This window comes from Bos taurus, chromosome 20 (genome assembly GCF_002263795.3).
Source record: "Bos taurus isolate L1 Dominette 01449 registration number 42190680 breed Hereford chromosome 20, ARS-UCD2.0, whole genome shotgun sequence".
NCBI lineage: Eukaryota > Metazoa > Chordata > Mammalia > Artiodactyla > Bovidae > Bos > Bos taurus.
The window spans coordinates 56647727-56673070 of NC_037347.1; the positions used below are offsets into that span (position 1 = coordinate 56647727).

The 25344-nt window shown below is 41.9% G+C and overlaps 1 protein-coding gene across 2 annotated transcripts in view; it reads left to right on the top strand.

Moving 5' to 3' along the window:
- RETREG1 (reticulophagy regulator 1) overlaps nucleotides 1–25344 on the top strand; it is a 158156-nt gene that overhangs the window by 120968 nt on the left and 11844 nt on the right. For both annotated transcript variants that reach the window (XM_024981355.2, NM_001015672.2), the window contains one exon: nucleotides 24433–24559. In XM_024981355.2, the coding sequence (XP_024837123.1) occupies nucleotides 24433–24559 (127 nt within the window). The remainder of the gene's footprint in view (nucleotides 1–24432; nucleotides 24560–25344) is intronic.

The window sequence follows — 25344 nt, forward strand, 5'->3', positions numbered from 1 at the left end:
ATTGTTTCCCCATCTATTTGCAATGAAGTGATGGGACCGGATGCCATGATCTTAGTTTTCTGAATGTTGAGCTTTAAGCCAACTTTTCACTCTCCTCTTTCACTTTCATCGAGAGGCTCTTTAGTTCTTCTTCACTTTCTGCCATAAGGGTGATGTCATCTGCATATCTGAGGTTACTGATATTTCTTCCAGCAGTCTTGATTCCAGCTTGTGCTTCTTCCAGCCCAGTGTCTCTCATGATGTACTCTGCATATAAATTAAATAAGCAGGGTGACAATATACAGCCTTGGTGTACTCCTTTTTCCATTTGGAACCAGTCTGTTGTTTCATGTCCAGTTCTAACTGTTGCTTCTTGACCTGCATATAGGTTTCTCAAGAGTCCAGTCAGGTGGTCTAGTATTCCCATCTCTTTCAGAATTTTCCACAGTTTATTGTGATCCACACAGTCAAAGGCTTTGGCATAGTCAATAAAGCAGAAATCGATGTTTTTCTGGAACTCTCTTGCTTTTTCGATGATCCAGTGGATGTTGGCAATTTGATCTCTGGTTCCTCTGCCTTTTCTAAAACCAGCTTGAACATCCGGAATTTGACGGTTCACGCATTGCTGAAACCTGGCTTGGAGAATTTTGAGCATTACTTTACTAGCATATGAGAGGAGTGCAATTGTGCAGTAGTTTGAGCATTCTTTGGCATTGCCTTTCTTTGGGATTGGAATGAAAACTGACCTTTTCCAGTCCTGTGGCCACTGCTGAGTTTTCCAAATTTGCTGGCATATTGAGTGCAGCACTTTCACAGCATCATCTTTAAGGATTTGAAATAGTTCAACTGGAATTCCATCACCTCCACTAGCTTTGTTTGTAGTGATGCTTTCTAAGGCCCACTTAACTTCACATTCCAGGATGTCTGGCTCTATGTGAGTGATCACACCATCATGATTATCTGGGTCGTGAAGATCTTTTTTGTACAGTTCTTCTGTGTATTCTTGCCATCTCTTCTTAATATCTTCTGCTTCTGTTAGGTCCATACCATTTCTATCTTTTATTGAGCCTATCTTTGCATGAAATGTTCCTTTGGTATCTCAGATTTTCTTGAAGAGATCTCTAGTCTTTCCCATTCTGTTATTTTCCTCTACTTCTTTGCATTGATGGCTGAGAAAGGCTTTCTTCTCTCTCCTTGCTATTCTTTGGAAGTCTGCATTCAGATACTTATATCCTTCCTTTCTCCTTTGCTTTTCGCTTCTCTTCTTTTCACAGCTATTTGTAAGGCCTCCTCAGACAGCCATTTTGCATTTTTGCATTTCTTTTTCTTGGAGATGGTCTTGCTCCCTGTCTCCTGTACAATGTCATGAACCTCAGTCCATAGTTCATCAGGCACTCTATCTATCAGATCTAGTCCCTTAAATCTATTTCTCACTTCCACTGTATAATCATAAGGGATTTGATTTAGGTCATACCTGAATGGTCTAGTGGTTTTCCCTACTTTCTTCAATTTAAGTCTGAGTTTGGAAATAAGGAGTTCATGATCTGAGCCACAGTCAGCTCCCAGTCTTGTTTTTGCTGACTGTGTAGAGCTTATCCATCTTTGGCTGCAAAGAATATAATCAATCTGATTTCGGTGTTGACCATCTGGTGATGTCCATGTGTAGTGTCTTCTCTTGTGTTGTTGGAAGAGGGTGTTTGCTATGACCAGTGCATTCTCTTGGCAGAACTCTGTTAGCCTTTGCCCTGCTTCATTCTGTACTCCAAGGCCAAATTTGCCTGTTACTCCAGGTGTTTCTTGACGTCCTACTTTTGCATTCCAGGCCCTTATAATGAAAAGGACATCTTTTTTGGGTGTTAGTTCTCTAAAAGGTCTTGTAGGTCTTCATAGAACCATTCAACTTCAGCTTCTTCAGTGTTACTGGTTGAGGCATAGGCTTGGATTACCGTGATATTGAATGGTTTGCCTTGGAAACAGAGATCATTCTGTTGTTTTTGAGATTGCATCCAAATACTGTATTTTGGACTCTTGTTGACTATGATGGCTACTCCATTTCTTCTAAGGGATTCCTGCCCACAGTAGTAGATATAGTGGTCATCTGAGTTAAATTCACCCATTCCAGTCCATTTTAGTTTGCTGATTCCTAGAATGTCGACATTCACTCTTGCCATCTCCTGTTTGACCACTTCCAATTTGCCTTGATTCATGGACCTGACATTCCAGGTTCCTGTGCAATATTTCTCTTTACAGCATTGGACCTTGCTTCTATCACCAGTTACATCCACAGCTGGCTATTGTTTTTGCTTTGGCTCCATCCCTTCATTCTTTCTGGAGTTATTTCTCCACTGATCTCCAGTAGAATATTGGGCACCTACTGACCTGGGGAGTTCCTCTTTCAGTATCCTATCATTTTCCCTTTCATGCTGGCAAGAATGGGGTTCACAAGGCAAGAACACTGAAGTGGTTTGCCATTCCCTTCTCCAGCGGACCACATTCTGTCAGACCTCTCCACCATGACCCGTCCATCTTGGGTGGCCCCACACGCCATGGCTTAGTTTCATTGAGTTAGACAAGGCTGTGGTCTGTGTGATCAGATTGGCTAGTTTTCTGTGAGTATGGTTTCAGTGTGTCTGTCCTCTGATGCCCTCAGGCAACACCTACCATCCTACTTGGGTTTCTCTTACCTTGGATGTGGGGTATCTTTTCATGGCTGCTCCAGCAAAGCGCAGCCGCTGCTTCTTACCTTGGACGAGGGGTATCTCCTCACTGCAGCCCCTCCTGACCTTGAACGTGGAGTAGCTCCTCTCGGCCCTCCTGCGCCCACAAAGCCGCTGCTCCTTGGACATGTGGTAGCTCCTCTTGGCCACCGCCCCTGACCTCCAGCGTGTGGTAGCTTGTCTTGGCCGCTGCCCCTGATCTCGGGCGTGGGGTAGCTCCTCTCGGCCGCCGCCCCTGACCTCGGGCGTGGGGGCGTGGAGTAACTCTTCTCGGCCGCGCTTCTTCACGGTCTGTCGCAGCTGAGTCGCTTCTGCGCGGAGGAAGTTTAATCACTCCCAGGTAATTAGGCCCTGACAGTAAGGAGCACCCATTGCTTCTGGAAAATTTGCCTTTGCCTTCTGACCCTCATCTCTGCCATCTTCCGCTCAATGTTTCCAGTGAAACCAGAGGTCCTGCTTTGACCAGACACAGAATTTTGACTCACATGTTTTAGCAACTTTGGAAAAGAAAGATAACAAACCAGTGAAGGTTGGAGCCTTGGGCCACCTAGAGGGTCCAGCTGACTGAGCCTGCAGAGGGTGGGCTGGCTGGACGGGGCGTCTGCTCTGGCCTTGCAGTTCCCAGGGCCCGGCTCGGAAATCAGTAAAGAAAAGATGAACCCTCCTTGTTGTTCTGTCGCTCAGTCGTGTCTGACTCCACAATCCCATGGACAGCAACACGCCAGCCTTCCCTGTCTTTCACTATCTCCCGGAGTTTGCTCCAACTCATAAAATTCCTTATAGGGTTTTAGGTTTCTCCATCCTAGGACCACAGATATGGACAGTTTACATCTTTAGTATCCTCACAGTCTCAGAGAATGGAAGCAGATGGGGCCCTCACAACTTATTAGGAGGTCTGTTTGCTGGGAACATCTCCTAGCCTGAGATCTGACACTTTGACGTCAGTACTTGACGGGTCTCTGATAGCTAATGGCAGAGGTTCTTTTTCCCACTGGTATCACCAGGGGTGTGTTAAGGGATGTTGTCAGCTTTAAACATTTCTCTCTAAAGTTAATGTCAGTTTCTAAATCGACTCTTTATAGTAGAAAATAAACGTTTATTTCATGAAAGTAGAGGACATATCTAGAGTTTTCCTGAGTTCAGGTAAACATGTGAATGGATTATAAAATCCTTGAACAGAAGGTGTCGTTGATGATCAAATCCAGCCGTACTCAACCTGGAGCCCATGAACCCTCTGAATCCCTGAGATATTTCAAAGGAGGCTAAATATTATCCAAAACCAGTTAATATCCAGTCTGGTCCAGCAGAACGGCTCCCCAGTGACTTCTGGGGTTGCTATGCCGCTGATCTGTATAGTATTATATTCGTGCATTCTTTAGCATAATTCATTAAAAAACATTAATTTCATTTCCTCTTATGATTCCAAAGAGTCCCTTCATAACAGAGTTGATTCATTCTTGGCCTCTCGGGCTATATATTCAAAATAAATTTAATTTTTAAGTGAACCTAATCATTCTTAGCATCTGGGGTGTCTGGTGGTTACGCTTTGTACAGGGATTGTTCAGACCATGTCAGTACTAGATAGTTTTCTTAAAAGGTACATAAACTAGAAGGTATAGGCTTTTGTTTATGACAAGAGAAGCCAAGGCATATATCTATCTATAGAAGCAATTACCTTTTCTAGAGCCCAAGATTTTATGAGCTGTCTTTTCCATTTCTTAAAAATGCACAGAAGCATGAGCTAGGGGGAAAAAAAATAATGTGCATGATAAATTCAGTCCTGATCAACATAGAATTCTAAACACAGAATATCTTTCAAGACAATGATTAAAAGATCTCCCTCTCTCTTGCAGTGCACATTATTTGTTTAAAATAGTAATCATGTTGTTTAATTATAGATGATTTTCTTTGACCATCTGCCTCCATTGGTTTTATTTTGGCTGTGGTCAGTTCCCTGAAGACCTGTTATCTTTAAGACTCTCACCAGGATGATGAACTCGCAAGAAGCTCAGGATGAAATATTTGGCACCACTTTACGGATCCACTTAGGGCTTTTCTGATAGCTCAGTTGGTAAAGAATCCACCTGCAATGTGGGAGATCCTGGTTCAACTCCTGGGTGAGGAAGATCCCCTGGAGAAGGGAAAGGCTACCCACTCCAGTATTCTGGCCTGAGAATTCCATGGACTGTATAGTCCATAGGGTCACAAAGAGTTGGACATGACTGAGCAACTTTCACTTTCACTTACTGATCTACTTAACTGGATGGAGACCACCCTGGGAATGTCCAGGCCCAGTTACATGCTGTGTCACAGTAGTCTTGTCCTTGTGGTTCTGGATGGTTCCACATGGCAAAAAGTGTTAAGGCAATCCAAGTGTGGGTTGGAAAAGAATTTGCTGACACAGAGCATTTCAGAAGAGGGTGAGTTTATTAAAAGCAAAAAGCAGAGATACTGAGGGTACTGCAAATGCAACATGCCAACCTCCTGACAGACCAGGGAGAGTAGACACTTTGGGAGGGTTAGTAGCCAATTTTTATAGCTTCAAGACAGGGACAAATCCTGCTGGAAGGTTGGCATTAGGTGATTGGTTAGGATGCCATAGGGTGACTTCCGGGGTAGGCATTTTTGCCTAATATGAGTCAGGAAGCATGCTTGTGATGATCAAGGGGGTTTTTGGCAACAGTCGCAAAGGGGCTCAGTCAGCTTTGGAGATGACCTTGGTTCTGGGCTCTGCTTCTGTGGCCTTGGTACAAAGCCTCACACCTGTGGCCTTGGAGCAGGACTCAACAAAAAGTAAACGATTAAGGCTGATCAAAGATCTATTTCACCTTACTCAGGCTCTTTTCAAGTTTATTTCATGTAACTATATTATAGTGTTGGGGAGGAATAAATTTTCCTCAACCCTTCTAGGTACTTCTGGCCAGTCTGAGAATTAAATTGGCATGAGCTAGATTAACAGGACAAAATCAAACAGAAGTTTATTAGCATGTGTATACATGAGAGACACTCAGGAGAACTGAGTAACTACCATCTTTAGATAAAGACACAGAGAATGTCGAGGGTAGTGGTTTCGGACTTTTAAGGCTAGAAGGCAGTTGACATGGAGATAGAAGAGCAGATGTTTGGGGACTTCTCTGATGGTCCAGTGCTTAAGACACCACACTCCCAATGCAAGGGGCAAAAGTTCGATCCCTGGTCAGGGAACTAGATCTCACGTGCCACAGCTAAGACCTGGCACGACCAAATAAATTTTAACAGAAGCAAATGCTTGGTAAGTGAAGGTTGGCTGGGCTTGCAGAGCAGTGGGACACAGAGTGGACTCTGATCTCTAGGCCTGCCGAGTTTCTCCCACCATACTCAGATCATGTTCTTTGCCGATGTCTCTGATTCTCACTTGGTTCCTGGGACAGGCCCTCTATCTACATTATTTTAGGCATTTTAGGGAGAAGGTCAAAGTTTCTTCCTGAGTTTTTTGGGCCTTGGTTGTTTTCAGCTCAAAATAATATACAATTTGGGGTAGCAGATTTTGCTCCCTTGCAATAGAGTACAAGCAGAACGTGATCATAATACATTCTGTGTGTAAAAACATGAAGGCCTATAGCGTTTTACTGACTAGACAATCCAGTTAAACAGTGACCTAGAGGGAGAGGAGTAATGGGTATGGGTATATTGGGCAAAGAGTGTGTTTGGATTTTTCCCATTACTTCTTATGGAAAAACTGGGATAAACTTTTTGGCCAATAACATGGGGCCTGAGCAAGCTGGGGAGGTGTGAGCACACTTTCCTAGGAGATCTGACTCAGTGTTGGTAGTTTCCTAGAAATGGCTACAATATCGGGCAAGCAGGTGTTCTCCAATGTACTGGCTTGGCAGTTTATCCACCCGGAAATTGCTTGTGGCAGCCTTTAGATTCTCTTGAACGCCACAGAAGGAATTTGCATTCTAGAGGCAGCCGTCAGTGTCTGCAAAGATAAAAGGGGATGGGGGAGATGGCAGGTACCTCTCTCACTGGCATGAAGTTCAGCCTAGATCATTTCAGTCTCCTTTATTTGCATTGAACTACATTGCACAAGGGAATATGAATTTTTAGAGTAAGGTTTTCTAAGCAAATTATAATTGCGAATGGATATGAAATGTTGGGGGAAATCTTTAAATAAAGTGTTTGCAGAAACCCCTTCACTTTTCAGGTATAAAATGAACAATAACATTTTCAAGGTGGTGAAAAATGCACTGAAGGTAACTCCTTTTTAGTTCATTACCAGCCAAATTCTCTCTCTTTTTTTTTTTTAACTTTTTATTTTGTATTGGGGTCTAGCTGATCAGCCAGTTAAAATGTTGTGATAACTTCAAGTGAACAGCAAAAGGACTCAGCCATACATATACACATATCCATTCTTCTCCATGTGGTGTTGGAGAAGACTCTTGAGAGGGAAGCCTGGCGTGCTGCCATCCATGAGGTCGCAAAGAGTTGGACTGAGTGGCTGAACTGAACTGATTCTTCTCCAAACTCCCCTCCCATCCATGCTGGCGCATAACACTGAGCAGAGTTCCCTGTGCTACACAGTAGATCCTTGTCAGTTATCCATTTTAAATATAGCAGCGTGTACGTGTCCATCCCAAACTCCCTAATTATCCCTTCTGCCCCATCCTTCCCCCAACCCTGGCCCCTCACAACCATTAAGTTCTCAGTCTGTGAGTCTCTTTCTGTTTTGTAAGTAAGTTCTTTTGTATTGTTTTTTTTTTTTCAGATTCCACATATAGATTTCATATGCTATTTCTCCTTCTCTGTATCAGCCAGATTCTTACTGCTGCTCTGTGTATGAGAAAGTAGGGGAAATACATTCCTGTAACAACTCTCTAAAAGCAGACAGGCTGTGTTAATTGCTTTTTAGAATTTTTGTTTTCCTAAAAAAGCTATCACTAGGAGAAATAAGTTCTGAAGTTTGTCTTCACTCCACAGCATCAACCACTGCACCCCACCCCCCAACAAAACATGGCTCCTCGGTAACCTGTGCCAGGCCCACCTCTCCTCCCCGCCCACCATATACTCCTTTCTAGTTTGTGCCAAACACACCCCCACCTTCCGCCATGCTGCTGTTGGATATGGCCTTGTACTCATTCACCATTAAAACATGCAATATCCACACAGTAGCTCATTGTTAAAAATCTGCTTTTGAGGGAGGGCTATGGTTTTTCCTGTTGTCATGTATGGATGTGAGAGTTGGACTGTGAAGAAGGCTGAGCACTGAAGAATTGATGCTTTTGAACTGTGGTGTTGGAGAAGACTCTTGAGAGTCCCCTTGGACTGCAAGGAGATCCAACCAGTCCATTCAGTGTTAATTGGAAGGACTGATGGTGAAGCTGAAACTCCAGTACTTTGGCCACCTCATGCAAAGAGTTGACTCATTGGACAAGACCCCGATGCTGGGAGGGATTGTGGGCAGGAGGAAAAGGGGACGACAGAGGATGAGATGGCTGGATGGCATCACTGACTCGATGGACGTGAGTCTGGATGAACTCTGGGAGTTGGTGATGGACAGGGAGGCCTGGCGTGCTGCAATTCATGGGGTCGCAAAGAGTCGGACACGACTGAGCTACTGAACTGAACTGAACTGATGGCCTGTTTAGCAAGCAATAAGACATCATAATGCAACTCTCATTTTCTCTATGACTGGTAACAGTGATCTTCTTGGTAGGGGCACATTCTTGTGAAGTGAAGTGAAGTTGCTCAGTCGTGTCCGACTTTGCGACCCCATGGACTGTAGCCTACCAGGCTCTTCCGTCCATGGGATTTTCCAGGCAAGAGTACTGGAGTGGGTTGCCATTTCCTTCTCCACACATTCTTGTAGGAAACATCAACATTGTTTACTGGCTTTTAAAAGAAAAGAAACAGGAAATTCACTCTTTAAAGATCTAAGGTGAGACAGGTCCCGGGATTTAACTGTGTAACATTTGTGTATGTGGGGGTGGGGGTGGGGGGCTGTGCGGAGTCTTCTTTGTTTTGTTTAAATTTATTTATTTTTCAATGAAACAAAGATGAGTACTTTTAATGATGAAAGGTGCAATTCACAGAGAAGATAGACACCATAAACCACTGGACACCTAACAACAGAGAAACAAAGATACATACAGCAAAAATCAGAAGAAATATAAGGGACAAGAAATATATGTATAATCATAGTGAGACATATTCTTCATTACAGTGCTTGGGCTTCTTCTGTGGTGGTGCTTGAGCTTAATTGCCCCACGGCAGGTGGGATCTTAGTTCGCTGACCAGGAACCGAACCCGTGTCCCCTGCATTGGTAGGTGAATTCTTAACCACTGGCCCACCAGGAAAGTCCCAGCATTTTTAATAAATACCTCAGTGATGGATAGTCACTGACTTCCCGTTTGCCATATTCCAAGGTACCCCTTTAAACACAAAGGCTGCCAACAAATTCTCGAAACAAAATTGATGTTAATTGACCTTTATAAAAAAAAAAAATGCCCCTTGGAGGAACTTGATCATCATTCAGCCTGTTTGGGTTGTATATACCTGTTCCAGTCCAGTGCTATGGCTAAGGTTTTTCAAAAAACAAAATGAGGAACTATATACAGTTAATAAAAAATTTTGCACCATAAGAAATACATTCTTCAGTATTGTCACAGAAGCTTAGGTTTCATGCAACTAGGCCAAAGGATTTTGTTTGTTTATTTGTTTGTTTTAAGAAAAAGCAGGGAGGGGACATTTTCTTTTGAGTCCATTTTGAGTAAATCCTGGATGGTACTTCATTGGAAATGTAGATCCCATACGGAATGCAGAGAAAGGCTTATATCTGAATTAGCAAACGTGCTTCCCAAGAACAATTTCTATTTTCTTTGGAGAATATTTCCTGGTTCTCAGGTATTGTCTGTCCTTCAGGGATAAAGTAGAAACCTTTTCTTTCCTCAGGGGTAGTTATTAAAGCAGATTTCAGTGTTTACAAATGAAAGGGTGTTGACTCTCCTGAAGGTCTCAAGTAGGAGCTTGTTAGGAGCTTGTAATGGAATTTAAACTGTTCATGCCCTCGGCTTAGGAAAGTCTACTTGTTGAAAAATTAACAAAATGAGAACACTGGAAAGTAACTACTATGGGCATCTGTTCATAGAAGCTAGAATCATAAGAAGTAGTGTGATGGGCATCTAAAAAGAAATTATAGAAACGAACTTACAAAACAGTAACAGATCTACTGACTGAGAAGAAACTTAAGGTGGGGGGTGGGGAGTGGGAAGAAGCAGAAGAGGGATAGTTTGGGAGTTTGGGATGGACACATACACATTGCTGTATTTAAAATGGATAACCAACAAGGACTTACTGTATAGCACAAGGAACTCTGTTCAATGTTGTGTGGCAGCCTGGACTGAGGTGGGGAGTTTGGGGGAGAATGGATACATGAGGCTGAATCCCTTCACTGTTCACCTGAAACTATCACAGCATTGTAAATCATCTGTAGCCCAATACAAAGAGGGGTTTTTTTTGTTTTTTTTTTTCAAAAGTAATGTGATGGGCAACCAAATGCCAGGATTCCAGAAGGTCTTGGTGAATTGATCATTGATGATCTCTGCTCTCTGGGGAAGTGGCAAGGCAGAGATTGAGGTGGAAGGAAGGGCAGTTTCACAAAGTGACTGATCTCTAATTCCTTTATGACGTGGTATAAAAAGAGAGAAAGACCTCCAAATAAAACACCAAGTTGCCCAGAGGGAGGTGAGGCCTGGCTTCTTAGGGCAGGAAGAGACGACACTCAGGTGGGCCTCTGAGTGGTCCCTGGCCGGGGAGAAAGATGTCCACGTGGCTTGTTGATCTGAGAGAGTGAGGGCTTCACATGGAGTGCTATGTAATTTCTTAATCTCGTGTTTGCTTATTTAATCCTCCAGTTGACATATCTCATTTGCTTTGTCATGGTTCTAATTCTGTGACTGTTTGTGCAGGGAAACAAATCCCTGTTTTTTATTTTGTTTCTCTGCTTACACACCCTCACATGCAAACACACCCTCACGCAGGGAAACACGTCGTGGATCTGGAGGATTAAAAACAGTCATAACGCATCGCACTAAGAAATGCCCAGATCTGTAACTGGAGACTGACTGACCTTTCTAAGAGAAATTCGGCAGGAGTTAACATCAACAGATGTTCACTACCAGCAGAGAACATGAGACCATTAGTCACCAACTGAGAAGGACAGGGCGATGGAGGGCTCGGGGCCAAAGTTTATTTATAGGTGCGATGGGTGAAGCAGCTATTTGTCCTGTTGCTAAGTGACAGCTTAGGTTATAACAAATTCCCTCCTTCAAAAGTTTGTCAATATATGGGATGTCGACGTGTTAACTTTCTATAAAATATGGTTCAGCTTCAACTTCCAATCCGTATGGATTAAAAATAAAACCAGAAAGTGTAAAATAATGTATTTTCCCTGGAGGTAGTTTGACAGTTCTTCTAAAGATCTTTGGAAACGGTTATTGCCATATGAGGGCTTAGGGATATGGAAAATCTAAAAAGTGAGTAGAAAGGTGTGTGCGCACGCGTGTGTGTGTGTACTTGTGCATGTGTTTGAGAGAAAACAGCAATAGCTAAAAATATTCTTTAATGGGTTGACATTGCCCAACAGCAACAAACATATCCTTCTGTCCCGATAGCAAGATGAATATTCATGGAGTTTCACATTCTGGATGACTTCACGGGCCCCAGTCCTGTCTCCATGGGTCTCACTGGTGCTCTTGAGTCACTTGAAAGTCACAGAAGGTGGGCCTGGATCCAGGGATCTCCATGGCATTAAGACCCAGGTTTTACCAGAAGGAATTCCACCCAAAACGCCAATTCCCAGTTCAGGAAACGTTTGGAATAAATGAGCCCTATTTCCTTATTACCTAATTTCAGTGACACATTAACGCTCCATTTCCAAGAAGAAAAGATTGAAACATTCCATGTAAGTGAAAGTTAGTTTGCAAATTATTTAGACTTTTTGCCTATGGTATATTCTTACACATATAAAGGAATACACGCTAAATATTGTGATAGGTAACATATAGAAGCATTCAGATAAATGAATAAAAATCATACATGGTGTCATTAGACTTGGCATGGGATATGGAAGCACTTGAGGGTCCTGGAATATAATTAGCTGAAGCAGTGGAGAGAGGAAATAGGAATCTAAACTCCTGGGTCCCAAGCTTCACCTGGGAACCTAGATGAAGCTGAACCTTCTTCAGCGTTTCTAGTTCTGTAGCTCAGAATTCCGGGAGTCTGTAATCCATCCATGTTACTGCTCTAGCGTTCTTTCCCACTCATCTTTGAAATGCTGCCAAGTTCCATTCCAGGAAGTTCTTCCTGTGTTTCACTTCTCATGATCAGCATTTTCAGTTCCATTTATGAAGGTCTCCTATTCTGTGTGTATTTGTACTCTGACCTCAGCAGTTAATGTATCTAAGCCTCAGTTTCCTCATCCATAGGACAGAATAATAAATCGCATCTCACACATAGGCTGGATGTAAGGATTGAATGTGATGGTAAGTTTTCAATATCATAGCATGGTGCTTGGCTCCTTGTAAGAATTAGTTGTTACTCTGATTTCGCATTGTCTGGAACCCCCTTTACTTGAACTTTTCATCATCTTCTTTGGTGTGAGTTTTTTGTTCTGTTTCCATCCTTCCATTCTATTAAAACTTTATTTAAGCATCATCTAAATAGACGTCATCTAAATTTATTAAAACGTCATCTAAATAGAACTTCTAAAAAGCACTAATTTGAAAAGATACATGCACCCCAGAGTTCATAGCAGCATTATTTACAATTGCCAAGATATGGAAGTGACCTAAGTGTCCGTCAGCATATGAATGGATTAAAAAGATGTGGTGTATACATATGATGGAATATTACTCAGCCATGAAAAGAATAAGACTTTGCCATTTGCAAAAACGTGAGTGGACTTAGAGGGTATTATGCTAAAGTGAAATAAGTCAGACAGAGAAAGATAGATACTGCAAGTTCTCACTTATATGTGGAATCTAAAAAATATAATAAAGTAGTGACTATGACATAAAACAGAACAAACTAGTGGTTACCATTGGGGAGGAGGGGACAGGGCAAAATAGGAGTAGAGGGGAGTAAGAGGCACAAACTATTAGATACAGCATAAGCTACAAGGATATACTGCACAACAGAGAGAATATAGCCAGTATTTCATAATAACTATAAATAGAGAATAACCTTAAAAAATTATGAACCACTGTGTTATATACCTGTAACATATAATATTGTATATCAGTATTACAAGTTGATTGTACACCAACCATACTTAAGTACAAATAAAACAAGGTGAAAAAACTAACAAATGAAACCATTTGAGTACTAAAAACTAAAAAAACAAACAAACAAAAAAAGACAGTAAAAGTTGAAAATCGCTCAGTTGTGTTCTACTCTTTGTGGCCCCATGGACTATAGCCCACCAGGCTCCCCTGTCCATGGAATTCTCCAGGCAAGAATACTGGAGTGGGTTGCCATGCCCTTCTCCAGGGGATCTTCCCAACCTAGGGATTGAACCCGGGTCTCCTGCATTGCAGGCAGATTCTTTACCATTTAAGCCCCCAGGGAAGCAAAAAAGAAACTGAACTGTCATACTAAACTTTGTGGAATCTTATTCCATAACTCTTTTTAATAGTTGTTTGTACCTTATAATTTAAAATATATTCTACAGTTCTCCATTGCACCCCTCCTCCCTGAAAAATGTAGCACTTGTTTTACACTGTAAATGCCAGAAATCAGACTGAAGCCAGCTAGAGCCAAAAAAGGGGGAATGGGCTCTACAAAGAGGGCATCTATGTTTGGGTTTGTTTTGGACTCAACAGAAACCAGATGACCTCACACTGAGCATCAAAGTCATTCATAGCCTGTACCCCCACTTACCCCTACTCCTCACACTCTTTGTCCCACTTTCTGTCTCTCTCCCTCTGCTCCACGATTCCTGTCTCTTGTTGGCGATTATCTCCTCAAATCTAAAGCTCAAGAAATATGTGCAAGAGTTATTCCAATATGCATTAGATGCAGACACATACTGTCTGTGCTTATATAATTCCACTTATATGAGGGACCTTGTTGTTGCTCAGTCAATAAATTGTATCCAACTCTTTGCAACCCCATGAACTGCAGCACACCAGGCTTCCCTGTCTTTCACCATCTCCCGGAGCTTGCTCAAACTCATGTCCATTGAGTTGATGATGCCATCCAACCATCTCATCCTTGGTCACCCCCTTCTCCTCCTGCCCTCAATCTTTCCCAGCATCATGGCCTTTTCCAGTGAGTCAGCTCTTTATATCAGGCAGCCAAATAGTCAAATTCATAGTCAGAAAGTACATTGGTAGTTGCCAGGGTCCAGCTGAGGAGTGGGGAGGGGGACGGGGAGTTGGTGTTTAACAAGGACAGAGTTTCAGTTTAGGAAGGAGAGAAATTCAGCAGATGGGTGAAAGTGAGAGTTGCTCAACAGTGTCAATGCACTTGGTGCCACGTCACTGTACAGTTAAATATGGTTAAAATAGTATGTTATGTTACTTTGACCACAATTTAAAAAAAACATTAAAAAGGAAATATGTGCAAGGATTTAAACTTTGGTATATTAAAACCTGTTCTTTTGCTTTGAAAAATTACTTTCAGTTTTAAAAATATCTTCTGAGTTTTAGGTTCACTGAGCTCAGTCGCTCAGTCATGTCCAGCTCTTTGTGACCCTGTAGACTGTAGCCCGCCAGGCTTCTCTGTCCGTGGGATTTTTCAGGCAAGAGTACTGGAGTGGGTTGCCACTTCCTTCTCCAAGGTTCACTAGTATATACTAAAAAGATTTATTATCCTATAAAATATACAATAATGAAATGATTGTAACATATCCAACAGGCTCTCCTCATATATCCAATCCCCAGCTTGGTTTTTGAGTGTCTCCGCCACCCACCCTCCCCCAACCCCCAGCAATTAGCCCTCAATTCAGTGAAATGTCGTTTTATAAAACTGAGTTTCATACATAACGCGAGCAGGAGAGAACTCATTTTGGGGTCACACCTAACCCTTTTACTCGCTGGTTGAGATGCAGTCAGATCACTCACTCACTTGAGATCCCTGAGGTGGGACTGGTGACAGACAGACAGCCGCACTCAATGCGGGTTGATTGAAATGAACCGAAAGGGAAATGATACTGAAATGCATTGTTTGTTCTCTGCCAGGATTAATTTATTTCAGCATTATTTTTGGTTGTACTCAAAGACACTTGGGAGTGAAAGAGATAAAACAGGCTGCCGGCATGTGTTCTTTCCTCCGGAATTACCATCTATTTTTAAAGAGCACTGGGGCATCACACTTCTTAGTCTTACAGAACCCCCTAATGGGGAGAATTGTGTGCTGCACCCGGAAAGCCAAGTCCATTCCATTCCTGGTTCGTGTACAGAGCCCTTAAATGTGCAAAGCCTAGTTTGCTTTTTAATATAAAATTCAGACAGTGTTTTTGTTAAGTAGATTTTTAAAGAAAAAAGATACACAGTCAAGTAAAAGTTACTTTGCCGTATACGTGAAACTAACACAATATTGTAAATTAACTGTAGTTCAATGAAAAAAGATGAAGAAAATTCTTTACCACTGAACTATAGTGCCACCATTATCATTTGTTCGTTTGATATTTTGTTGAATAAATACTGTGCAAGGAAGTCCCTATGCATATATTAAAAGAGTACATCATATATGATAGCATCAAAACCCATCAGATTTCTAGGAACAAATGTCATGAAGGGTGCATAACCTCTACACTAAAAGCAGTAAACAAAAGATAGAAGAAAAACAAAATTATAGTTATGTGTTCATACACATCGGTGTGTGCATGTATATTTAATAGCTTTACAATAGATCTTGAAATATGGTAGCGTGTGTCTGAACCTTGGTGCATCTTTTTCAAGATTTCCTTCACTGTTCTAATACATTTGAATCAGTTCTAATGAGGTGGATGAAACTGGAGCCTATTACATAGAGTGGAGTAAGCCAGAAAGAAAAACACCAATACAGTATACTAACACATATATATAGAATTTAGAAAGATAGTAACGATAACCCTATATGCAAGACAGCAAAAGAGACACATGTATAGAACAGTCTTTTGGACTCACAGCAAGATGGTAGTCATCCACAAGCCAAGTAGAGGGTCCTTGCCAAGAACTGTGTCTGCCAGCACCTTGATCTTGGACTTCCCAGTCTAAAGAAGTGTGTTGCTTAAAAAATTAAAAATTAAAAAAAAAATTCTCATGTAAATTTTGGGATTAGGCAGCCAATTGGCATAAAATCTGATGAGATTTTGAATTTGTAGGTCAAATTGGAGAGAATTGACATATTTACAATATGCCAATATATCTACTCCATGAACATATTCCTCTATTTACTAAGGTTTTCTTAAGTTTTTCTTACTAATATTTTGTAGCTTTTAGTGTAGCGATTTATGCATCTTTTGTAATATTTATTCCTAAGAATTTAGTGGCCTTTGATGAGACTGTAAATTATATACTTAAAAAATTTTTGTTTTTTAAGTTTCTATGTTATAAATAAATGAAAACTCAACTGAATAAAAAAAGGTATGAAAGAAAAAATTAGAAAATCATTTAGATCCCAGTTTGACCATGTGGGTTATTTGGTCCATAACAAAACTCACCACTTTGTATTCCTTTGTATGACAGAGTTTGGAGGAGGAAATGGCAGCTCACTCCAGTATTCTTGCCTTGGAAGTTACATGGACAGAGGAGCCTGGCAGGCTACATCCATGGGGTTACAAAGAGTCAGACTAAACAACTTAGCGACTAACAACAACAGCATGACACAGTTAAATTACTTTAAATCAGTTGGATCCTTTGAGCCCCTGCGTTTAAGCGGTGTTAGGACCACAGTGGCATTTCAGTCTGGATTCATTGTTCTCCGCTACTGAGGTCGGACCTCTGAGCACTCTACTCCGTTGTGTGAATTCTGAGCATGTCTAGTCCCGTCAGTGGGATCCAGTGTCCTCCAGCCCTGTGAGCACAGGACTCCCTTCCCTCATTCCCTCACATCCTTTCTGATGCTTTTTGTTCCTCACTCGTACTGTGGTCACCCTCAGCTGGAGAGTCCAGGGGACCCTGGAGGTGGCCTGTGTTCCCTGTTCAAGCTCTTACCCCTTCCCCCGCACACTCTGTCCTGCCAACTCCAGCCTCTGTTTACTCTCACGGCTGCCTCCTCAATTCAGCTAGTTGCCAGGACCCACCTTGGGAGGGGGTGGCACCTCCCTGCTCTGGAAGTTAGGTCCCTGCTATACCATCTTGCCTGAAGCAGAGTTTCCCTCTTGTCTCTTATTTTTGAAACAAGAATCCTATGTGGTTTTCTCACTGGGTGTTTCTTATTTTGATCTTAGGATAAGAAACACCTGACTCAAGATGAACTTATTTGCAAAGGAGAAATAGAGACACAGATGTAGAGAACCAATACTTATGGACACCAAGGAGGGGAGGGGCATGCAGGATGAATTGGGAAATTGGGACTGACTTATACCCACTATTGATAGTATCTAGAACCTACTTATAGTGCAGGAAACTCTACTCACTGCTCTGTGGTGACCTAAGTGGGAAGGAAATCTAAAACAGAGAGGATATATGTGTACGTATACCAGGCAATCCTAAAAGAAATCAACTCTGAGTACTCATTGAAAGGACTGACGCTGAAGCTGAAGCTCCAATACTTTGGCCACCTGATGTGATGACCTGACTCATTGGAAAAGACCCTGATGCTGGGAAAGATTGAGGGCAGGAGGAGAAGAGGTTGACAGAAAATGAGATTGTTAGATAGCATCACTGACTCAATGGACATGGATTTGAGCAAACTCTGGAAGATGGTGAAGGACAGGGAAGCCTGGTGTGCTGCAGTTCATGGGGTCAAAAAGAATCGGACAGGACTCAGCGAGTGAACAACAGCAAATAGCTGACTTGCTTTGGTGTGGTAGAAAATAACACCATGTGGTAAGGCAACTATACTCCAATAAAAATTAATTTTAAAGGAAAGAAACACCTGCCTGAGAATCACCTGGGACGCTATTTTCAAAGGGCAGATATCTGAGGTCACCGCAGGCCTGCTCTACCAGAGTTTCTGGAGTAAGGCCATGACCGCTGTTTAAACAGTGCTCTGGAATTCACACACACTTTCCACGTAGAACTACCTAAAGAGATTATTCTGGCCACATGTAATGTCTATGCCTGAGTGTGTTCTAATAATTGCCTGATGGCTCAGCTGGTAATATAGGAGTATTACCTGCAATATAGGAGACCTGGGTTCGATCCCTGGGTTGGGAAGATCCCCTGGAGAAGGGAAAGGTTACTCACTCCAGTATTCTGGCCTGGAGAATTCCGTGGACTGTATAGTCCGTGGGGTCTCAAAGAGTCAGACCCTACTGAGAGACTTTCATTTTCACTTAATTTTCATTTTCTCAGTTCCATGGACAGGAACCTGGCAAGCCACAGTCCGTGGGGTTAAAAAGAGTTGTACATGACTGAGTGCATGGTGAGAGCATATACCCACACACACAGAGATGGAGGCAGAAGGAAGGGATGTTGGCTTCAACTTCTCCTGGGAATCCAGAGCTCCCTTCTGGAACAAAGTGAGGCTGCTTGTCTCAGGAGCTATTTCCCTTAGATCTTCTCAGGCTGGTGGAATCATGTTGGTTCTTCAGTAAGCAGCTGCTTGTCTTGAGCATGTTCTTTGTCAAAAATCTAACCCTTTAGTTTCTCTTAAAAAGGAGACTGTAATTGGCTATATGACTCTGGGAACTCAAACCGGGGCTCCGTGACAATCTAGAGGGGCGGGATGGGGATGGGAGAGTGGCTAAAGAGGGAGGGGACATACGTAAGCGTGTGGCTGATCCGTGTTGATGTATGGCAGAAACCAACACAATACTGTAATTATCCTTCAATTAAAAATAAATCAATTTTTAAAAAAAGGAGAATGTAACTAAATGGACGTTTTGGAAAGCTCTGCACAGCTGCAGACTCCTGGGCAGAGCCCAGGTGACAGATGGGAAGGCTGGGAGGTATGGCTTCTCCAGGAACCATGTGACCTGGATTCTTGGAGAGTCTGGGAAGCTGGGACTGATGGTCATGATGGAGGGACTCTCACTTGGTCCTTGTCTCCTGGCAGGAGTGTGCCGAAGATTCACTCCTTCGAGAGAGAGAAAATTAGTGGGGAAAGGAAGCAAGTGAAGGTAGGGAGGAAAGAAGGAAAGAAAAAAAGGTAGATCAACAAAGGAAGTGCATGTTCTCTCTGAAACTTCGAAGGAAAAATCCTTAGCCCTGGAATATTAATGCTAAAGCCATTGGTATCTTTTTTTTTTTTTCCTCTTGAGCGAACATCAGTCATAGAACACTTAACACTCTTTGGTGAAGAACTTGGTGAGTCAGACAGAGAAGCAGAAGTATCATATGGCATCCCTTATATGTGGAATCTAAAAAGAAATGATACAAATGAACTTACAAAACAAAAGCAGACTCACAAACTTATGATTGCTGGGGGGAAGGATGGAGGTAAAGGGTAGTTAGGTTGTTTGGAATGGATATGTACATGCTGCTATATTGAAAATGGATCACCAACAAGGACCTACTGTAGAGCACAGGGAACTCTGCTCAGTGTTATGTGGCAGCCTGGATGGGAGAGGAGTTTGGGGAAAATGGATACATGTATATGTATGGCTGAGTTGCTGATTAACAACTATCAGAACATTGTTAATCAGCGATTCCCCAATACAAAATAAAGAGTTAAAATTTTTTTAATGATTAAAAAAAAAAAGAACTTGGCCAAGATTCACACCATTTTTCAGCCTCCTTTTCTCTTGCTTGGGTCTTTCGTTGCCTGTTGTTCAGCGCCAGGGATGGTGGGAAGAGAGCCACATGCCATGTAAAAGATCTGTCTCCCTAGCATCGTCCAGTATTCACAGGAGATCCTTTCTCTGGTTATGCGTTTTCCAGACAAGGCTCTCTAGGAAAACCTAGAGTTTCTTTATGGAGCAACTCAGAGCCTGTGTGCACCCACACATGTGTGTATGTATGTGCAGCTGTAACCTGTATTGTCAACCATCCATCAAGCATGAATCTTACGTTCTGATGAATATTTGGATTCTGAACAGGAAGTACTCTTTTCTTTCTGTAAAGAGTTGGTCCTAATGATGCCCTGTTGGTCTTGGTCACACCTCATTTGCCCTGACTCTGAAGGAGTGAGGTTGATCAGCTTATGTTCCTTCTTGTTCTAAATTATAATTCATGGCCTCTTCCAAGATGTCATTGAACGGATTCTTCCCTTGAAGAGGGCACATGTTTTAAAGGGAAGAGAACTATAGGAAATCAGGCTCTGCCCTGAACTAGCTGAGAAAATAGGGATCTCCCTTTCCCCATTTATAAAAGAAGGGAATTTGAAAAGTTGCCATCAAGTGTCCCATCTCATTCTAAATTATATAACTGTATTATTCAAATATATTATGTAACTGAATTACCTAAATAGAACTGTGGTGATGTCAGTTACTGGTAGACTATATATAATGGAAGACAATAGAAATGTATAGCCCACTGGTCCTCAGAATTAGCCGCTGGACAATTTAAAAGTATCATGAAACTCCCAGAAAGTAACTCTGCTGGGTGCATGTTTTATTTAGAGTGTACATGTAGAGTGACATCTCTTCTTGGCCCTTGAATTCCCATTTTCTTCTTAAATCATATTTCCATTAAATTTTATTCAGGATAATCTATACATTTATTTTTATCTCAGACATTTATACTCTTTCCCAAACCTGTTTGGTTAGATGATATTTTCATGATTTACACAAAGAATTTCTCATTTCTGTTTGTGATTTTTACAGTAATGCAGGTATCATTAGAATAGTTTAAGGCATTTGAAAAGATGCTTTGATAAGCCTCAAGTATTTTAGTTCCCCACATAGACACTGAATCCTGGCCATGGCAGTGAAAGCACTGAGTCCTAACCACTAGCCCATGAGCGAACTCCCTAAGGGGACTTTGTTAAAAATAAAGATAAGTAACCAGTGGAATTTGTTGTCCCAAAGTACTGCCACAGGAGGTAACATTTGTATTTTGACTATAAGATGTGAAGTGGGATATACTCGTGTAAGAATGTTACTGATTTAATTAAAAGAAAGAATATACACTTAAGCATCAAAAATCACTGCAAATGGTGACTGAAGCCACAGAATTAAAAGACGCTTGCTCCTTGGAAGAAAACTTATGACCAACCTAGACAGCGTATTAAAAAGCAGAGACATCACTTTGCCAACAAAGGTCCATATAGTCAAAGCTATGCTTTTTCCAGTAGTCATGTATGGATACGAGATTTGGACCATAAAGAAGGCTGAACACCGAAGAATTGATGCTTTTGAACTGTGGTGTTGTCAAAGACTCTTGAGAGTCCCTTGGACTGCAAGGAGATCAAACCAGTCAATCCTAAAGGAAATCAATACTGAATATTCATTAGAAGGACTGATGGTGAAGGTGAAGCTCCAGTCCTTTGGCTACCTGATGTGAAGAGCCGACTCACTAGAAAAGACCCTGATGCTGGGAAAGATTGAAGGTGGGAGGAGAAGGGGACGACAGAGGATGAGATGGTTGGATGACATCACTGACTCTACGGACATGAGTTTGAGCAAGCTCCAGGAAACGGTGAAGGACAGGGAAGCCTGGCCATGCTGCAGTCCCTGGGGTCACAAAGCGATGGACACAACTGAGTGACTGAAAAGCAACAACAATCAAGGAGTTTTAAATCAAGGGTGTGAATGTGTACATGTATACAGCTTTAAGAACAGTAATATTGTACATCATTCTTGTGTATTCAGCACTTGAGTTAAGATATATAACATAAGGATATTCAAGAATTGTCATCTTAAGTCTTATTCCTTACATACTCTCATCTGAGGTAACTGCTCTCCTGAATTTTGTTTTTTTCTGTTTTTAATGTTTCCTTGCTTAAAGAACTGTTAGCTTAATGTGATTTTGAGCTTTATAAAAATGTAATTATGCTGTGTGTATTCTCCTGCGAATTTTTTCCCTCAATATTACGATCCCAAGGTTCATGTACAAACTTGGAACTTGTATTCCTTTATTTCCATTCCGTCTTTCATTTCTGAACACAGCTCACTTTATTTGTTCATTATCCTAATGGAAGTATATCTTAAATTTGCTTCAAAATACAAAATGTTCACTCATTCCATTGTAATCATTAAAATAATAATAATCAAATTAGTTCCATTATGTTTTTCATAGATTTTTGTTAGAATTGGATTTGCCAGTCAATTTAACCAAATGCTCATATACTACTTACTAGGCCTAGAGAGTAGAAATTAAAATCTTTATTAGGTTAGCCAAAATTTTTGTTGGGGGTTTTTCCATAAGATGTTACCCCAAATGAACTTTCTGGCCAACCCAGTATGTCATGCACTGAGCCAGCCGCAGAGGAGCCTACCCTTGGCAATTTGTTAACAGGCCTATGTTGTTGTAGAAAAGAAACCATAGGTTAGTAGCCAGTTCAGTTTTTACTCCCCTGTACAAAGTCATGTCCCATTAAGTTAATACACTGGCAAGGTTTTGTTACAGATAGTGACCTCCTAGCCATGCACTTACTGTTTCTTTTAATAGGTCTGGAATCATTCATAGGATATGCAGACCTAGTGCTAGGCTTGGTCACCAGTGTCAACAGGCTTGCTCAGTGAGTCACGAGTGGGTAGCGTTTATGAATACATAAACTGATAGCTAAACGTCCCCAAAAGTTCATTTCTTACAATAGTTGGGACATCATTTGGCAAATGTCTACCTCATGGAGTAGCATCAGCCTGAACGCTGGAGGCTCAGTGACTGTCTGGCAGAGCTTTGGTTGAGGCTGACAGAGCAAAGAGGAAGGACAAGACTTTTTTTTTTTTTTTTTTGCTTTTTTAATGCTGTTGAACTCACTTAAATTAGCTTAAAATTTATACTAAAAAGGGAAATTGTATTGATTGTAGTTGTCATGGTGTTGATTTGAAAATTTATTAAAAAGAAACAATTTCTGAGTAGTTCAGCATCTAAGGGCCAAAGTGGCTTTGATTTGTCGTAGGGCTGAGTTGAAGGCAGGAGAAGAAGGGGACAACAGAGGATGAAGTGGTTGGATGGCATCACGGACTCGATGGGATGGACATGAGTTTGAGCAATCTCCGGGAGGTGGTGATGCACAGGGAATCCTGGAGGGCTGCAGTCCATGGGGTCGCAGAGAGTCAGACACAACGGAACAACTGAACTGAAAGTGAAAGTGTGTGGAAGTGTTAGTCGTTCAGTCGCGTCCGACTCTTTGCCACCCATGGAATGTAGCCCTCCAGGCTCCTCTGTCGTGGGATTCTCCCGGCAAGAATACTGGAGTGGGTTGCCATTCCCTTCTCCAGGGGATCTTCCCCACCTAGGGATGGAACCTGGGTCTCCTGCCCTGTGGGCAGGCTCTTCACCGTCTGAGCCACCAGGGCTACTGGAGTCCAATCTAGAGATCAGTCTCACTCTGGCACCCTTGCAGTCACAGCTCAGAGGACACCTCACTAACAGTGTGTCCTCTATGGACACATTTGTTTAAAATTATCTATGAAATGATTGAATTGGGGGGCCCTTGGTAGATCTTGTTTGGTATATTTATGTGATAAGGTAGGATTTTAAGAGTGGCATTTGAACTTGATGGCTTTGTAACTGTAAGAAATGCCCAGTGTCTCTATGTCTCCCTCCTGGAGCAGTTGTGAACAGTTTTTAGTTCCTGTAGAAAAAATGAAGACAGGGACGCACAGTACGTGCCTGGCATGTACACCACATTCAGCATGTTTTCTGATGATGATTGAGAAAAGATACTCTAGAAAAATATGGGGTATTGAGAGATCTTGTTGAGCTTAACAGTTTTCTACTGAGTTGACCAACATGGAGTACCACTGACCCTTGAACAACCCAGGTTTGAACTGTGTGCATCCACTTAGAGTGGATATTTCTCAATAGTAAATATACAGGGTCTGTTGTCGGCTAAACCCTTGGATGCAGGGGAATGACCAACATGAAGGGGCAACAATAAATTGTACATACATGGATTCAGTGCAGCATTGTGCAAGGATCAAGGGTGTACTGAAAATGCAATATTGGTGTTGATGTTGAGGATGATAAGATTTATGCCAAGGTTTCTTTCAAGGTGCTGTGGCTTCTGTATCCCTAAGGTTTAAAACATTCCTAAGAATCCCACAAGGTCTCTTCCCGTCGTCCCAGCTCCCTGCAGTGTTATTCTCTGGTTCGCTGCTGCAGCCGCACCAGGCTCAATGGTGCTTCAGCTCCATCTCACACCAGTGCCTCTTGCACACGCTGTACACTGTTCTGTTTTGTCTGGAACCCTTCCAAGCCCTTATAGGAAATAGTGTAAATGCAGACTGCACCGTAAAAGTGACATCTTCAAAGATGCCCCAGCGCCTCCACCCTATGCTTTTCCTTTGTTGTGACCAGATAATCGTGGAGTTCGTGCTGCCCTTGGCCTGTGAACGTCCTTGGACAGCTGTCTGACTTGTTCATCTCTGAATTTATATGGCTTTTCCAGAGAGTGTAGTCACTAGGAGGTGCTGAATGAATATGTGCTGAAGCAGTGACTATTGAGTGAATTATCCAAAGTTCAGTTAAAAGTTTTGTTTTCTTTTTCTCTCTTTAGCTGGGAAGTTATCAATTCTAAACCGGATGAAAGACCCGGGTTCAGCCACTGTCTTGCAGAATCATGGATGAATTTCAGCATATTTCTTCAAGAAATGTCTGTGTTTAAACAGCAGAGCCCTGGCAAGGCAAGTTTTCCAGGGAAGGAGAATGATGTGTGTGCTTTAAGATGTGCAATAAACTTGGAAACAAATGAATTAACCTATTTCATCAGCTTGTAAAAGTTTTCCAACTCTGAATGTAACATACTGGGAACTGTGCCATAAAAACTGATATTAGCAAGGTCTGGAAATGTTAGTGTGTTAGCACTAGAAAGTCCTCAACCTTATAATTTAGTTGGAATTGGATTTCTATTTTATCCATATCTATGTAGCTTATTAGCTAAAATAAAATGAATGATGATTTGTCTTCTCACTCAGTGAGACCAAAGATAAAAATGTGTTAGGGGCTCTGTGACAACCTAGAGGAGTAGAATGGGATGAGAGGTGGGAGGAAGGTTCAAAAGGGAGGGGACATATGTATACCTATGGCTGATTCACATTAATGTATGGCAGAAACCAACACGACATTGTAAAGCAATTATCATTGAATTAAAAATTAACTAATTAAAAAAAGAATTTCAGTTTATGTTAATCTAGACTGGGAGAAGACAATGGCACCCCACTCCAGTACTCTTGCCTGGAAAATCCCATGGACGGAGGAGCCTGGTGGGCTGTAGTTCACAGGGTTGCTAAGAGTCGGACACGACTGAACGACTTCACTTTCACTTTTCACTTTCATGCATTGGAGAAGGAAATGGCAACCCACTCCAGTGTTCTTGCCTGGAGAATCCCAGGGATGGCAGAGCCTGGTGGGCTGCTGTCTATGGGGTCGCACAGAATCGAACACGACTGAAGCGACTTAGCAGCAGCAG